Source organism: Miniopterus natalensis, chromosome 17 (assembly GCF_054644295.1).
Source record: "Miniopterus natalensis isolate mMinNat1 chromosome 17, mMinNat1.hap1, whole genome shotgun sequence".
Taxonomy (NCBI): Eukaryota; Metazoa; Chordata; class Mammalia; order Chiroptera; family Miniopteridae; genus Miniopterus; species Miniopterus natalensis.
In genome coordinates, this window is record NC_142097.1 from 28,296,981 (window position 1) to 28,315,805 (window position 18,825).

At 37.5% G+C, this 18,825-nt stretch overlaps 1 protein-coding gene across 2 annotated transcripts in view; it reads right to left on the bottom strand.

Annotated features, from left to right (window-relative positions):
- SPAG9 (sperm associated antigen 9) overlaps positions 1-18,825 on the bottom strand; it is a 94,346-nt gene that overhangs the window by 58,339 nt on the left and 17,182 nt on the right. For both annotated transcript variants that reach the window (XM_087826213.1, XM_087826214.1), the window contains exons 2-3: positions 15,884-16,004; positions 3,563-3,633 (exon numbers count right to left, since the gene is read on the bottom strand). In XM_087826213.1, the coding sequence (XP_087682339.1) occupies positions 3,563-3,633; positions 15,884-16,004 (192 nt within the window). The remainder of the gene's footprint in view (positions 1-3,562; positions 3,634-15,883; positions 16,005-18,825) is intronic.

Here is an 18,825-nt window from a genome sequence, read left to right on the forward strand (position 1 = left end):
CTCACACCCACAAAACCCCCACACCCTTAAGCATTTCCTGACGTCTGAAATAAAATATGCACTAATTCTATAAATGCACAAAAGAGTAGAAAAAATAAATTGTACAATGAAAAACTAAATTTTAATGACAGGGTTTCACAATGTAGCTCTGGTCTTTAAAAATCCCAAGTGGGAAGGCAGGATCAGTGCTGCCAGACAGGTAAAAGTAAAATGGGATATGCTTTAGACAAGCTACTATTGGGTCCATCAGCCCCATCCTTCCTGCTCTCAGAACTGTAATTCTTAACTTTCTCAGGCATGCACATTTATTCACAGTCAGGTGGCAATTCAGCAACCCATAGCTAGTCATGAAGAAGGATTCCAAGCACACTGTCTGGAAAATCCCAACTCCCCTCCCACCTGGAGAAATCTTCACAGCAGAGGTGGACTATCATCTTTGATTAAAAGTGAAGAGCAAGGCAATAATGAGATTTTGGAGACAGTGGTATGGTTCTCTTTAATCGTGTTGACCTTGAATCTTTCCATATGCAGCCCAAGAATCATACATCTACATCCGTAGTCACGCTTCTTAAAGTTGTTGAGATGCCATAAAGCAAAGAAGCACAGAAAAATTTCTAGTGCATTTAATACTCATGTGTTCCACAACCTAAAAGCATTATTGAAAATTCAGAAGAAAAAGAAAAAATTTTAAAGTATTTAAAAAAGAGAAAATTCAGGTAATGGAATCAGACAGATTTAGGTTCAAATCCAGTCACCTACTAGCATAGGGTTTGGGACAAATATCTTGACATTCGCTTTCTAAAATTCAATATGTAAAATGGGTTTGGTCAGAGGATAAATGAGAATGCATTATGCCCTAGTCAGTTTGGCTCCCTGTCAGGGCTCGTGCAGGAGGCAGCCAATCAGTGTGTCTCTCTCACATCGATGTTTCTCTCTCTCTCTCTCCCTTCCACACTCTCTGAAAAGCAATGGAAAAAATATCAGGTGAGGATTAAAAATAATAATAATAATAATAAACACTCCCTGATGTAAGACTGGGGTTCAAGTTTTTGTTGATTAATATTAAGAGTATGCAGCCCGGCCGGGCATGGCTCAGTGGTTGAGCATCGACCTAGGATCCAGGAGATCGGGGTTCGATTCCCGGTCAGGGCACATGCCCGGGTTGCAGGCTAGGCAGCTGATCAATGACTCTCTCATCATTGATGTTTCTATCTCTCTCTCTCCCCCTCCTTTCCTCTCTCTGAAATCAATAAAGATATGTTTAAAAAAAAAAAAAAAGGAGTATGCACACATTTGGCCAAGTACCTCACAATTACTGGATGTTTATATTACCCACACTGCCCTCTTCTTTAAGCATGTCTTCTTTTAAGCAAATTCAGTAATGTGTACAAAATTTTGGATTTGACTAGAGAACAGTGATTCACATTAAAAAAGAGCCACAGATTTCCCCTATTTGCTAAAAGTGGTATTTAAACATTTTTGTGCCTATTTTAAAAGCTTACCTTAGTTGATAATAATCATGAAAAAGTGAAGCATAAATTCTTCAGACTTCCTTTCCCTGAAGGTTTCCAGAATTTATGTTTAAAGTACACTTGTTTCATTAGTGTTGGATAGCTAATTGAATGACATTTCTTGTACAGATGTATAAACACAGAAAAATGTGGGCTAGAGTGGAACCAACCCACATTTCAAAGCAGCTACATCTGTGTTACATAAACCTTTCTTGAGGCAGAGCAAAATAAAGGGAGCCTATCAGGGCAAAGGATAGAAGCTGCTTATGACTGAGGGAGGGGACCCGATGAAAAGAGCTGCCCTGCTACACACAAAATCAGCCTTGGTTACTGCATAGGCCCAGCTCTCTGAATTGGTACTTAAGATTTCTCCTGAGATCTTTTCTTCCTGCACTGTCCTTTTCTGAAGGAACAGGACAGGAAAATTATTATATATTTTTATTTCAAGGTGTCGGGTTGTTTTTCCTGTAGCAACATCACTTTTATTAAATAAATGTGAGAAAAAATATGAAATTTCACTTTATAGTGGTTTTCAAGAATGCATGTATTTTATGCATGCTTCAATTTAACACATCCTAATTTAATGATCCTCAATTATTACAAAGGTTAGAACTTGATTAAAAAAAACAAAAGGGTTATTCAACACTATCAATTATTTCTGGAACATAAACATATTTCTCCAAACATACTTATAATTACAGCATTGATAAGCACTACTAGTAAACACTATATACAGGGCATTGTTCAGTCACTGAAATGAATGATGTAAAAAGAAGCAACAAGAGGCCTTTACCAATCGTTTTTAAATAGTCTTGATATCCACCAATGCCATCTTATTAAAATGTGGGTGTTTTTTACATACTGAGAAGGCTACTGTGAAGCTGTTCCTGTCTTCCCAGAGCTCTATGGTTCCAGCCTTCTGTGGCTAATCTTTTCCCTCTACCAATGAATTTCAATTCTGTGACACTTCATGATTTGTGTGTGGCCATGTAAGCTACGATAGTGATGCTCAAAAGTCCTATGTCAGGAAGAAACTCAAACGACTCACCAAGAAAGTGTTAAGCACCTTATTTCAAAGTAAATGAAACTGAGTGCAGTGGGTTTTATCTTCCTACAAAGCAACAATATATAGGTCTCTACCAGAGGCAGGGTAAGAGATCACACAAACCAGTGAAAGAAAGAAAAATGGGAGTGAAGACTGGAACCATCTGTATCATGGGAGAGATTGGACTAGGAAGGGAAAAAGAGGAATCCTTATTTTTTCCTTGTAACAAATAGTGCATGCATCTATGAAAATTCCATATAGTCAGGTATGTGATCCCTAGACTGATCATGATACAACAGAAACAATTTTCACATTGAGAAATAAACAAAAGCAACACATAAGAGACTGACAGAGAATCATACTTAAAAAACCCTAATGTACTTTTCCTAATTTGCTTTGGAGAAATTATGTGCTGGGGTCATTAATTTAAAATACTGAAAATCGTAAAAATTTTGCCTTTGTAACTTTAAATATGTAAGTGCTATTATACGTTAGGAGAAGTTGTCCTGCTAAAATACTGAAACTTCATGCAGAAAACCTATTTTAGAGCCATTTTGATTTAACGCATTATAACTGTGTTTATGTTATTTATTATAAGCTTAATGCAAATAAGTCCTTTATACTGGATTATAAATGTAGAGACTCTTACAAATAATTTACCAATCCGTCATTTCTCAACTGTTAACAAAATTAATTAAATCAATTCTCTCATATTAGCATTGTGTAGACTTTTTATTATGCACACATAAGTTTTTACTGGGCCAGCCAAAGAAACTATTGGAGGCACACTAATTCATCAAATGAAAAGGTAATTCCAAACAACAACAAAAAACATTTAAAAGTCAACATTTGGTAATTAGGAAAATACTACAAGAAATTTAATGTTTTCTGAAAATAACCCCCAAGAATTATACTAACTGATTTTCAAAGGAAAACTAAGACATAATCCCTAAGGCTAATTTTTTTGTCTCAATATTAGCATGGTAAGAACAACCCAGAAACCCACCTCAGTGTGTCTTTGATGTAATGCATTATATTCCTTCTTCAGTTCTGCTTCTCTTTCTTCAAGTCTGCTAACTGAAATTAAGATACATACACTTAATCAAAACAAAATATAAGAAATATACTTGAAAATTCCATCTTAAAATCTTGGAATGGTTATCCATAATCCCTAGCAACTTTAGGACTCGGTGCTCCATATGAAATTCTTCACAAAGCTAGTAATCTCATTTCATCATCCCTAAGAAATAAAACTTTCAGAGGGGGATAGACTAGATTTTCAAAAATTAAACACCAGACTGCTTCTCCTAATATGCACATGTTTATTAGGTCATCCCTCTAAATAGGTTTTTGACATGATATAAAATCACTTCTTTCAATAATACTTTACAAATCACCTCAAAGAAGTTTCAACCTGGGATTAGGGCCCAAATCACTGACTTCTAACATTATTCAAGTTCTTTTTCCCTACTAAGCCGTATGTGAAAATGTCATTGCTTTTTTCTGCTTCAGGGACTCCTCTTCTTTTATTTAGCTCCCTCTGCTGATGGAGTTTGTGAGTGGCATTGATTTGGGGTAGTACTCCCAGAGTACAACTTTATAATTTTTTTTTAAGTTTTAGAGTAGAAAAAAAGTCTTTTAAAACACTCTTTAAAAAAGTTTTAGAATGCTGGGACAGGATTTCACAGGAAAGAAAGATGACAAGACTGATTCTGGGAGAAGGTGGAGTTCAAGCAAGACCATGAAGAAACTACAGCACTAAAGACAGATGATGAGAGTATGCTGCGCACTGTTACCACAGGGACAGGAACACAAACTATGCTGGTGGTAAGGCAGAGGGCAGACTGGCCAGCCAGGAGGAGCCCAAACTGGCTAAGAAGCAGTGGGAGAGATTCTGCTGGGGAGAAATAAAGCTGGTGCCAGAGGAACTTGTAAAGATACTCATTTAAGTCTTTTTTTTTTAAATATGTCTTTATTGATTTCAGAGAGAGGAAGTGAGAGGGAGAGAGAGAAGCATCAATGATGAGAGAGTCATTGACTGGCTGCCTCCTGCACACCCCCTGCTGGGGATCGAGACCACAACCTGGAATCGAACCACGATCTCCTGGTTCCATAGGTTGATGCTCAACCACTGAGCCACGCCGACCGGGCTCATTGAAGTCTATTTGAAGGCCTGATATTAGATGGAACTGTTCTTTTAGTGTAAGGGTCAGCCACCTGCAAACAGACAAGGCTGTTTGTAAGTGACAGCCTGTGACTGCGTCAGAAGGCTGTAGAAGTAACTACTATAAACTATCACAGCACACATACAAATGTTTTCATATGCCTAATGTTAACACACCAGATACCATGTGTGCTGCTTGATAAACTGAGGTTGGTTTGTGTAGCTTACTTGTCCCCTTTGTTTGAATATCTTGAAAATATGTCACTAATTAGGAAAACTGTAGCTCTGACTTTTGTTTCTAATCAAGCCTCTATGTTGGCTCATTAAATTTACACCAGTGAGTAAACACACACTACAGTCCACACTTTACTGTGCCAGGCAAAGGCTGAGAACATGTGCTACTCATCTTACCTTGTGGCTGCAAGCAATAAAAAGCAAACTAGTGATGCAAATAACACAAAAGATACTGAAACCATAATTTTTAGTGCTACTTCTCTGCTTTTTATTTGAAAACAGGAAATCCAAGCAAATTAAGATATTCAGTAATAATTTCAAAGTAAACATTTTCTACTGCTTGTCAATTAAACTGATCTAAAAGCTTAATACTATAACTACTGGCTAAACCTTATCTATTTTTAATTGCACGTCTTCAAGATTTTCTTGGTATTAGGCAAACAAAAAAACTAACAAACAAAACTGGACACTGAGGCTAAAATAAAACCACAACTATCATCTCTAACCCTCAATCTCAAATTTCTGTCCCACGGTAACCCCTCAATATTCTTGTCAGCTAACTTGATATGAATTAGTAAAATAAATTTATATACCATCACTAACAGCTAACTTTAGTACTTATGCGTCATGCACTGTCCTACAGATTTTATGTTAATTAACTTATTTGAGTCTGACATTAAGATGAAAGTATTATTACATTCATTTTAGAAATGAGGTAACTGAAGCAAACAGGAGTTAGTAAGTGACTTGCCCAAAGTCACACAGCAAATAAATGGAAAAACTAGCATTCCTAATGGAGGAGTCTGGGTCCAGAATCTATTTTTAAATACCATGCTATAATGCTAGCTCTCAAGAAATACTCTTTCTAATCTGTTTTATATACTAGAGTCTACTTAAATTTGTAGTTGTGGGGAAAAAATATAGAGAGCACTTACAGAAAGAACCTAGTAACAGACAGGTACAAGAACCTAGTTACGGACAGCTACTTCAACTCAAAGGTATCAAAATACCAAGTAAAATACACACTCAACTTTATTAATCATGGAAATGCATTTTATTTTTTTATTTTATTTTTAAAAATACATCTTTATTGATTTCAGAGAGAAGAAGGAAGAGGGAGAGAGAGAGATAGAAACATCAATGATGAGAGAGTCATTGATTGGCGGCCTCCTGCACGTCCCCGACTGGGGATCGAACCCGCAACCCAGGCATATGCCCTGACCGGGAATTGAACCATGATCTCCTGGATCCTAGGCCAACACTGGCCGGGCAGAAATGCATTTTAAAACCAAATGTAATACCATTACGCATCCACCAGAAAAAAGCTCAAATGAAAAACCACAATACATCAAGTGCTGGTAAGGACTGAAGCCACTGGAACGCACATATACTGCTGTTGAGAGTATAAAATGGTACACCCAATTTGAAAATTGGCAAGATTTAATAAAGCTGAATATTTGCCAACCCTATGATAAAACAAGTTGATTGCTAAAAAGTGCATAAATGTGCCCACCAAAGGACACTGAAAACAATCCTCAAGCCCTAGCTGGTTTGGCTCAGTGGCTAGAATGTTGGCCTGGGGACTGAAGGGTCCCGGGTTCATTTCTGACCAAAGAGCACGTACCTGGGTTGCAGGTTCGATCCCCAGCCTCCCCCCCCCCCCCCCCGGTCAGGGTGAGTGTGGGAGGCAACCAATCGATGTGTGTCTCTCACACTGATGTTTGGGTTTTTTTCTCTCTCTCTGAAAAGCAATGGAAAAAAATATCCTTGGGTGATGATAAAAAAAAAAGAGTAAAGTTAAAACAATCCTCAAAGTAGTACTATTTATAATAATTCAAACCTGGAAACAACCCATCAACAGCAGAATGGGTAAATATTCATGTACTAGAATACTATACAACAATGAAATGAACAAACTGTTGCTATACACAACATCACGGACTAATCTCACAAATAGGATACTGAGGGAAAGAAATAGAAACAAAAAAATACAAAGTTCAAAGACATACAGAACTAATTTAAACTAACGGGTTAGAAGTCAGGACAGTGCTACCTTTGGGAGGAGTTGGTAACCTGATGAATTTACTGTGTGTACAACCCCATGCCACCCCAGTCCAAACACAATGTGTTCTATTCACACAGACACTTTCCTTGGCTTGAATACTCATTGTTCTTGATGTTCTCCAGCAACTGCTGTAAGTTCAACATATAGCACAGAGTTTAATCAGACTATTTAGAACCATTACCAAGGAAGTGTGCTGAATCACAGTGAAAATGTATAGGGAGATGAGCAAAAATGTTACTAGATTAGATGGGCAACCTGCGAGGATAAAATGGAATTACTCTTTTGAAGGTCATGTTGGTAATATCTGTTAAAATAAGCAATGTGTATATTCTTTGACCCAACATTACCATTCTTATTTATCCTACAGAAACACAGCAATGCCCAAAGATATGAAAACAGATCTATGCAACGTATCTTATATAATAACTCCCAAACTGGAACTACCCCCAAATTTGTCATTAGTTGGTTGGTGAAGGGAATTATGATAGTCATACAATGGACTGCAATGCAGTGACTTTGCTACTTCAAGTTATGTTACCTCAGGTATATTAGCCTCCCTGCGCCTCCGTTTATACTTATTTATAACTGATGAGTAATGACAGCGTATCAGAGATGCTATGAGGATTAAGTGAGTTAATATTTGTACAGGTATAGAATAGTGCCAGGACACACAGTTTTCAAATACAATGACAAAAGGTAATGTTAGAAGGATTGCAGTGTGTCTGTAGGTACTGACATGGGATGGTGCCTAGAACTGAATGGAAGGAACTGAATAGCTGAATATTGCTATATCTAAAAATAAAAAATACAAAACCATTTATAATGTAATACCACTAACATGCCAACAATGCCAAAACTGAACTGTCTGTCTCTCCCAAACCTGTTCTTTCCCACAATCTTCTTACTCAGGCAAAATCTTCAGCTACCTTTAGCTCTTCTCCTTCCCTCACATCACATATCCGATCTAGCAGCAAGTTGTCTGTTTTACCTTCAAAATAACCCTAAAACCTGCTTTTTACCACCTGCATCATACTCCCCTTGATCTAAGACACCCTCTTGCCTGAACTATTACAACTGCCTCCTGACCAGTGTCTCCACTCTGGCCTTTGCTACCTCTCATCCTCAGAACAGTAGCCTGGATAAGGGCGGCAGTGACTGACACTCGAAGCCCTGCCGCATTAAAAACCCTTACAATGGGTGGGTGTGTGTGGGTGGGTGGGTGTGTGTGGGTGGGTGTGTGTGTGTGATCAATAGCTATACGCGCCACTTCTGGGCCTGGCCCAGTAAAACCTTCCACACGTAATTCTCCATTTCCTTTCCCCTTCCTCCAACTTAATGTAGGTGACAATGACAAACTTGCAGCTGTATGTTGAAAAGAACAGTGTCTCCAAAGGAACCACCCATCTATGGGAAACATCCACTTTAAACTTCACATGAACGAGAAAAAACATATAACATCTGAGTCATTACATGTTTTGTAGCTTAGTTCGCGTCTTCGTTATTCTGGATGATCTTCTGGCGATTATTTTTCTCTCCAACCTAACACCTCCATCCCGTACCTCAATAAAAAACTGTCCATGATGTAACATATTTCATGTTTTCTGTATCTGTACTGTGAATCTAAATACTAGTGTTATCTTTTAAAGTATATGCGATAACCACCAAGATCATATAATACAAATTCAGAACCTCTGATTCTTTTCTGAAAATACAAGACTCAGTAAAACAACGTAGTCAAAGAACTCAGTTTTCTCAAGGCCTAACTCACGAGATGTTACAGTGTTTAACTGAGAAGCACCTATAATGCTGGGAAGAGCAGTCTCTTCAAAGTCCTAAATGCCACTAGACAATTATTAGTAAGGGGAAAAGCAAAGGGAAGAAGGGATGGGAAAATGGGAAAGACATGCCCATGTGGGCAAGAAGGGTGCACCTCCCTGGAAACCTCAAGTACCACAAAACTCACCTATACCCGCATTGTTGCATGATATCTGAAAGGCAGTAAAAGACTGTTTCCTGTTTAATAGTTCCCATGTGAACCCAAACCTCAAAATGATCTCATGAAAAATCCAAAAAAAACCCCTAATCATTTTACTCGTCAGAATAGCCACAACATGAGATTAACTGGAAATAAACAAGATTCTCTTCACCCTTCCTATCCCAAAACAACAGATAACCAAATAGGCCATTTTTTTAAACTGCAAATATTCTGGGGAGAAAATAACAAATCAAGGAATCTTAAAAGGGGGAAAGGGACAAAGAAAAAAGAATCAAAAGACTAATCCAAACTCCCCTCATAATAACTAATGGAGAGGCTTCAGCCTCATTTTAAATGCTCTTTCTATCCCTCTTTCCAAAGAGCGAGAGGATATGATTATGGCAGGAAGAGCCACCTGCTCTACCTGCTCAAAATCAGAGCTTACCTCCTTAGAATGATGGCCTTTGCCAAGTTTGGAACACCTTCCATCTCTGTTGTCTTCTGCCCCATCAGACTGCTGATAGGCCTATGGGGGGAAGAAAGAGAAACAGACCTGCTAGATCGCCATATCCAACTCATAATTTGCCTTCTCAAAAGGAATCTTCAGTTCTTACTATTCATGGAAGGCAGATAATCCAACTGTTACTTGGCCTCAGAAAACTGACATTAGTCTTTCGGAAGCTTTTCTTTGAAGAATTTCGCATCAAAAGTCTGAACAGGTAAGCAAGAATCAAACGCTGACTTCAGAGCAAACAAATCTCAGACAACCAGAATCAAAACAGTAATAAATCTCCTCTGCCAACTAAGCCCTTCACTATATCTCTAAACCTCAAAAGATTTTCAGACAGATACTATGTTATTAACCAATGACACAATATGAAATTCTACAGTATTCTCATGAATCAATGATCATATCCTTAATTAAGAGAGAGTAGGATAACTTCAAAGAATCCCAGTGGTAGGGGCTTCTAGCAATCTGATCTAGTCGGTATCTTGAAGATGCTACCTTGTCATGCATGACAAAAAGGTGGCTACTCTCCCACCAAAAGACTGTGTAGAGTGAGTCCATGTACACATTCCCTCAGCACACATTCCTATGTATCACCTCCATGGTCAAGAAACACTTCCTTATGATCAACCAAAATCAACAATTTTCCTCATTTAATCTGTCAAGATTACAGAAAAACAACCTGGTATCTTTTTTACCCACCCTTTTACATGTTTGAAGGAGTAGTCAAATCATTTTTATTCTGTTCTCTAAGTTAAATCAGCATAAATTCTTTAACCCTTACCCATAAAATTATTTTTCTATAAAATCTTTAGTTCTAGATATTAATTATAAATTACAACCTTAAGGTTCTCAATAGACAACACTAGACTACAGAAATGAAGAGAGTCCAAATACAGATAACATAAAATACATCTGAAGACTACAAGGAAGCAGACGTAATAAAATGCTAGGGTTTGCATAAATTATCTTGTGCCTAACTTTCTGCTTTCCTTCTCATATATAGGCTCTAAAAGAAGAAACAACCCTTAAATGAAGTTTATTAAATATACAAATATTCTTAATATTGCAAAGGAATGGATTTAAGTTAAATGGACTAAAAAAGTAACTTTCCATACAACAAATTTTGTCATTTTTTTAAATTAGAAGATATAAATCTAAAACTCCTAAAGCTGCCTTTCAATGAAAATATATATCAGTTAACTGCTTTAATCATCTAAAAATAATGCAGATGAGATTACCTATTGACAAGATAAAATTTAAAATGGGAAGGAACCTATTACAGTATTATGCAAATTTTGAGAATATTAAATTTCACTGTCAATTGCAAAGCAAGTAAAGAGGCTAATAAAGCCTTGTACTGGCCTGGAGGTATTTTTTAAGTGATTTGAAAAATAGTGACAAAATATTTAGACCCTCTCAACTATTAATTTTGATATAAACTATACCCAAAAACGTATTTTCTTCTGTGTTGTGAAAATTCTCAATTTATCAGTCACATCATTAATAGATCTTGCTTGTAAATAATTCCCAAATGTGAAGTGTTTTAAGCCATTTATTCCTTTAAAATAAAAAATATGTTAATGATTATACAACTTCCCCATACTTTCCTACGGTAGTAAATTCTTATGACCAAGAAATAAGAAGTGTCTCCCTTACAATAATAAGTGTTTCAAAGTAAAGGCTTGAAGTTATATTTTATTAGACTAAGATCTAGCAACAAATTTAAAAAGCAAATGAATGTTATATGGAAAACATAAAGGGTAGAAAGGTCAAAGTACAAGGCTCTACCCCAAATGTCTTCAGTTGTCAAAAACATTTTTCCATTTAATTTTTAAAAATGGGATTTTCATTCAAAGGAAGGAAGGACAGAATCAGAGAAGAATCTTTAATAGCTTAAAATCATTGCCATCTAAATCTTGCCATCTTCTTCCACAATTCAAGGGAAAAGACATCTAATACAAACTCAAGAAGCTTGAGGGAAACCTATTTTTCCCAAAAGAATAAATTAGAAGTGGTTTTATATCAGCTCTGGGTGCTAATATTATAAATAATGACTCAAATTCATAAGTGATTAAAAACAAAATAAAATATGCTACCTAAACCTTACTTCTCCAATTCTGTTCACATTAAAAATCACCAAACACTATTATATACCAAGAACCACCAAACTATTCATAATTCCTTGACCTACTTCCTTAAATATATTCTAAGAAAATTATTAACAGAGGGAAATCTATAGGTATGAAAAATATGATTCACTATACTGGAAAAATATCCAACCACCAACAGAAGTTTTTTGTGTTTTTTTAAATTTACCGATATTTATTTTCTACTCTAATTCATTCCTTCATTTCACAAAGAATTTGAAATAGCTTACAAGAACATATAATTATTCATTATATATGTATAAAATGTGGATCAAGGAAAAAAACAATTTAAATATGCTAGTCGGGAAAGATCCAAACCAGTCATTATGTTTGCACTTCTAAGTTTCTTCTGAGTTTATGACAAGCAAACATAAAAAAAAAAAAAAATTGCCATTAACTAATTCTCATTAGAGGAAAGAAGAAAACAGTTCCTCAGGGAAAACAAAATTGTTAATAGATGGCACAGCTTCTGGATGACAGATGTAGTCAGACATTTTTAAAAATTAGTTATTTACTACATAGTCAATAATATTGGAATAACTATGAGTGGTGTCAGATGGGTACTAGACTTATTGGGGTGATCACTTATATCATAAGTTATATAAATGTCTATAATTAATATAATATTGTATGTTAACTGTAATTGAAAAGTTAATTTAAAAAATAATAGTAATAAAGATTATACAACAAAGAAAACATGATGTTAAGGAAAAGATACAAAATTATATATATACTCCAACTATAGTGACATAAAAACATGGTACATATGGAAAAAAGACTAGGTCATAAACATAACCCCCACCCCCCCACACACACCAAAAAACTCCTATAATTCTTTGACTGCAATGATCATATCATATTCTTCTGTACCACAACCATACCTAGGCTGAATGTCAGGCATACAATAGTAGTTTAATATTTTTAACTGTATTAAAATGTCAATATTTACTTGATTCATTTAAGATAATTTGGTTTATAAGATAGAAATACTCAATATACAACAGAACTAATGACTATAAAGTAGTTTCTGATGAAGAACCCATTCTTGCCACACTATGAATGGCAAGGCTGAACATAGACTCCTTACACAGTTGAAATGCACCAACAGGTCTTTCTCAATCCACAACTTCCTTATTCCACTCCATATGTATTTCAGATTCTTCCTCAAGGTTCACAAGATGTTAACTACCAAGAAGTGTCGCTGTTACTCCCAGATAAGAAATAATACACAGCATTTTTGGAAAAAACAAAATATTTCTTACAAAGTTCAAATTTTGAAAAGAGAGCAACCAGAAATCTCCAAAATCAAACGTGACCACAAAATTTTTATGGACTCAACTTCTCGACACTGTGAAATCATGACAATCTGATAGATTCCATACTATCAAAGGCTGTAAAATATGTCTTTTAATTCAGTTTCTATTTCTTGACATTTTCTTGCTTCTTAAATAGCAAGTAACTACAACCAAAATTTCCCCTTTTAACATAGGAAGTGGTCTTCAAAGCAGAACTTGGACTTTTATTGTGGCTATTTTTTAAAAGGGATATGTGCCCTAAAACACATTAGCCAGAATTGGCAGCTGTTTAAAATTAAAGACTCTAACATGTTATATAAAGATAAACATGAAAATTAGACAAAATACTATTATCATATGGTACTCAAAATATGGCACTAACCAGAAAATCCATCCCTCCTCTACTACAGGTATCATCATCAGTAATTTCTGTGACCTTAAATAAGTGCTTGTTTATTATTTATTTATTTATTATTTAAAGAATAGTTTTTATTGCTTTTTAGAGAGATAGGAAGAGAGCCTGCTGGGTCCTAGGCTCCTCCCCTTTGCCCATCTTGGGCTCCCAGGATGTCCTCTGGGGTTCAGTCCCTTTTGTGATGTTCTGTCCTTATTGTATCTCTGCTGGGAAGCAAACTGGGGTGTCAGGCTGACGACCAGCATAACTCAGGGGAATGGGGCCATTGCTAGATATTCATGGGACTGCAGGAGGCTGTTTTGTAGCCACAACCAACTACAATGTCTTGACAGCGGTGTCCACCAGCATCTGCGATGGGCACACATCTGCAAACATGCATGGATAGTTCTGGCTATCCTGGAGTCCCATGATCTTGTTCTCCCCTTTCTCCTCATTGTCCTCAGTTCCTGGCCTTCCCCTTTTCTTTTTTTAATATGCTTTTATTTGATTTTAGAGAGAGGAAGGGAGAGGGAGCGAGATAGAAACATCAGTGATGAGAGTCATTGATCAGCTGCCTCCTGCACACCCCTTACTGAGGATAGAGCCCAAAACCTGGGCATGTGCCCTGACCAGGAATCAAACAGAGACCTCCTGGTTCATAGATTGATGCTCAACCACTAAGCCATGCCAGCTGGGCAAAGATACCTTATGTTTGAAAATTACTTTGAATTAAAATAGAAAACAGTAATCAGTACTTTTGAGAGAGAAATGAGAGAATGGATACCACAGAACATGACAGTTCCAAAAAAGGTAGATAGGATTCACTGTACTGAATAACATATCTTAATTAAGAGACTACTATATTTTGTTTACATTTATGAGAAAGGAACAGGAAGTAGGTTTTTAAATTTTTAGAAATAAAAAAGATGAAGTATATGTGAAGAAATTAGTTCATTCCATTTGGTTACTTTTGTAAAAAAAGCAGTAGTATCTCCTTTGAATGTAAGAGAGATGTTTTAGTATCAAAACTGCAATTTCAATCAGATTAATTAATGCATAAAAGAATTCTAGACAAGGAGTTCCTTCCTTTCTAATTAAAAGTTCCTTATCCAAAACTTGGTACTCTTCAGAAGTTAAGAGGGAAATTTAATAGGTAAAATAATGAGAGGTTGGTTCTGTCACCCATGCCATTAGTGTTTGGTTCTAAACTACTACATAATACTTGATATGAAAGCACAATCAAGTTAGGATTAAAATATTTCCAATAGCACATTTTTCTTCTTCTTTGAACAGAAAATGCTCAACTCTTAAAATATACCAAAAGTTTATAATTGCCACTAGATGAGTGGTACTCACAGTATGTGACTCCAGGAGTGTTATTTGTTAGTGTGTGCACTGTGCAGTCCATCATACAGCTCTCTACCACCTCAAATTTCTACAGTAAAATCATAGAAATCATTCGATGTATTCAGTGTTAACAAAGGAAGGGTACAGCAGTCTAGGTATTTATAAGCCTAAAAACACAAAGACATGACACATGGCTTATTCTCTACCACTCTAGTTGGCTTCTGTTACCAAATATTCCTTGGTTCCCTTTTACGATATCTGCCTAACAGCCATGTGAGTTCTCCTTGAATTCTACGATGCCTGAACTCCAGATCCCCAGTGACTCTAGGGTTAACTATTAGGCTCTTCCAGAGTCCTAGAGGGTGCAGTCGGCTATCACACACACTCCAAGCCTGGTAGTGAAGGTTATCCATCCTGAATGCCAGTCCCTTAACAGCAGGTGTCACTATGTACCCTTAATGGGTGATGTGCAAATGGTAAGTGCTGGCCATCTCTTGCTGAGATGGAAAACTGGAGAGTACTCTGCCTGCCTGAATCAAACCTGAAAATAGGCCATGAAGCCTCTCCCCCATTTCTTTTTCTAATTTTGTCTTAATTAGGACCACTTTCATTAGCCAAAAAGGGGAAATCATCCTTGGGGTTTGAAACAGCAATTATTTTAAAATCAAGAATAGTATATAAAATTATATTAAAAATGAAATGATTCTGAAAAATGACAGTCTGCTCCCTTAAATGCCCTCAGTTTTCCACTAACAAGGAAAAAGAGAATTCAGTCATTTTTTTATACATACTTCAAAGCTAGAACTTTTCTTATATTTTTAAATCCCAAAACAATACAGAAACCAATGGAACTTTGTGTAGTTGATCAAAATGAGAAGAAATGATCTGCATGCACACACCCCAGAATCCTGCACAGTGGATCTAGCACAATGTTAACTATAAACAAAGGCTGAGAGCTAAATTGAAGAAGAGAGTGTTATAGATATTTCTGATTTAGTCATTTCTGCAGACATGGGTGCTACATAAAAATTTGAACAAAAAAAGAACTAAACTTAGCTCCCGGGTCTCAATCTTGAGTCTGGCATAACAATTCCAAGCATGTATTTGGAACCCTAGTCAAATGTCAGGATGAGTCATTGTACTATTAGAGCCTACTCTTTAATGTGTGCTTATGAAGAGAGGTCTTTTTACTTACTCTGGTCAGCATAGTTTTTTGCTTTTAGTTCAAGTTGTCTTGTTTGAGATTCTAAAGATTCCACTCGGGTCTGTAAATCCTTTTTTTCCTGTTCTTGAGAGTCTTCAAATTCAATGAATTTCTAATAAAAGAAATATTTATTATATTCATTAGAGAAATGAAAATTTTTAACATTATCAACTCCTGTGTTTCTTGGTATCAAGTATCACAATTAGGCATTAACTACTCAAAAAGATCTCAGAATCATGAACTTAGGTTGATTTTTTTAGTTTCTCTATAAAAATTAAGTTTTAAAACCTCCAAATATAGAAGAAAAGGCTGACAAAATAATTTGTTTATGAAAAGTGTTTTCACATCATATAATAGACATTCAATAGGAAATTCATATATCCTACCCCAAAACAGAAAGAGCTTTACTAGTATGCTTGCATACTCACCTGAGCTCAAGGTACAATTTTTATGTAATTTTGTACATAACATGTACAACAAATAGAGAACCAGAGGATGATGAAGTAGCAATAAATATTTGTTAAATGATTATTTGATTAATGGACAGTCTTCTATTACCTGAATCATGGAATTTAAATTCCTAAGAAAAAGAGCATGTGCTAGAAATATCTCCACCCAATTACTAAAACTGTTCTCATCAAGGACATTATCACTGAATGTAATCCTCAAATCTCAGTCCTCAGCTTAACCAGCACCTTCTGACAACTGATCACTCACTCCTCCCTAATCAAAACTTTTTTTTTTACTTGGCTTCCAGGACGTCTTTCCCTTTACTGGCTGTCATTCTTGGTTTTCTTTGTTGGTTCTTCCTCTTCTCCCCAGCTTAACATTGGCAGGCTCAGTTCTTGGACAACTTTTTCTCTTTGCTGTTTACTCTTACTTCCTGGTGATCTCATCTAGTTTCATGGCTTTAAATACTGACTATACGCTGACAACCTCCAAATTTCTAGCTTAATCTCTAGCCCAGTGATGAATTCCAGATGTGTATGTCCAACTGCCTACTGGACAACTTCATTTAAATGTCTAGTGAGCATCTTAAACTTGACATGTCAACACTTGTTCCTCCTCCTGGTCTCACTTAGCTTATTAAATTACTGTGGTCAATTGCTCAGGCTGAAACTTCGGAGTCAGCTTTGACTTTTCTCGTTTTCTAATACCTCATATCCAATCTATCAGCAGATCTACCTTCAGATCCAACCACCTTCCTCTTCTCCACCCCCAACCTGGGCTGTGCCAGCATTCATTATTTATTGTCTAGATTAGTTCAATAGCAATAGCCACCTAACTGGTTTCCTTCCACCCTGGCCCCTCTACAATGCATCCTCAATACCAGAGTTAGGGTGATCCTTTAAAAAGTAAGGCAGATCAGCCCCAGCTGGGTGGCTCAGTGGGTTGGAGCATGGTCCCCTACACTGGGTTCGTTCCCAGTCAGGGCACATACCTAGGTTGCGGGTTCAATCCCTGGTGCAGGTGTGTGTGGGAGGCAGCTGGGGGTGTTTCTCTCTTCTTCTCTCTCCCCCTCAAATCAATGAAGCATATCCTCAGGTGAGGACTAAAAAAAAAAAGTAAGGCGGGTGCAACAAATAACAAAAAGGCAGATCAGTTTACCCCTCTGCTCAAAATCCTCTGACCGCTTGCGCTCCCCCAAAGGCCTCTCGCCGCCTTCGGGACCAGCACAACGCACCGCCCTCTCACTGCTGACACGCCCCTGCAGCCCGAATCCCCGTCTCCACGCGGCTCAGGGGCTCACTCTCCCACCCCTGATGGTCCCTGTTCAAACGTCACCCTTTTACTAAGACTTTCCTTGCCCATCCTATTTAAAAATGTACTACCCACCCCCTGCTTTCCTCTATGTTTTTTTAATCTACAGCACTAATCCTCATGTAAAACAAAATACTGTATATTTTAGTAGTTTATCTTATTCTTGGCGTTGCCTCCCTAACCGTAGGCGCCACGAGGGCAGGGGTTTTGGGTTTTGTTTGCTGTCGCACGTCTCGTAGGAAGAATGCGGATAGCACATAGCGGGTGCTCGAATGTTTAAACAAATGAAAAAACACAGACTTCCAGAGTGAAAAACCGAAACCCACGCAGAAAAATGCAGAGTTCACAGAACAACACAGATATCACTAAATACACCTTAGTGTTCACAGGAATGTTTTGTCCCTCTGTCCTGAAGCTTCGGTCGCTGCAGCGGACGCTGTTCTGGCGCAGTGTCTGCCCTGAGGAGCTCTCCCGTTCCACCCTAACTGTCCCGTTCACGCCCTGCGAGGTGCGGGCTCCGTCTCCCGAGGCTGGGCACACGGCGTGGCCCCGGCTGGTCGGTCCTGGGGTGCCCGCCAGTTCTGAGGAAGAGTACTGCACACCTCCTGCCCTCTGGAGCCACAAACTCTAAGAACCCAGCAGGCGTAAACTGCAGGCAGCCACCTTCCCCACAGAGAAAGAGCGTGCCTGAGGATAAAGACGACATGAAGGCAAACCAAGAGCAAGGGGAAATGAGACCCGAAATGAGGACACCATCTGAGGCCCACATTCGGCAGTTCCTGGAGCCAGCACTCCCAGGCCTTTTTTTTCTTTTTCAGTTACATACACCAATAAAGTCCCATTTTACTTAAGCTTGTTTGAGTGGGTTTTTATCATACGAAACTGAAAGCATCCTAAAATAATCATCTACTTTCCCTCAAGAGACATCTGACTTCCTTAAATCACTAACCAATGTTTTTCATATTTTCTTTCTTTTCTTTTTACTGATTTTAGAGAGAGGAACGGAGAGAAACATTGATGTGAGAGCAAAACATCAACCAACCGGGGATAGAACCCATAACCCGGGCGTGTGCCCTGACTGAAAATGAACCAGCCACCTTTCGGCGTTCGGGATGCCGCTCCAACCCACTGAGCCATACCAGCCAGCACTGTTTTTCTTATCTTTGAAGCTT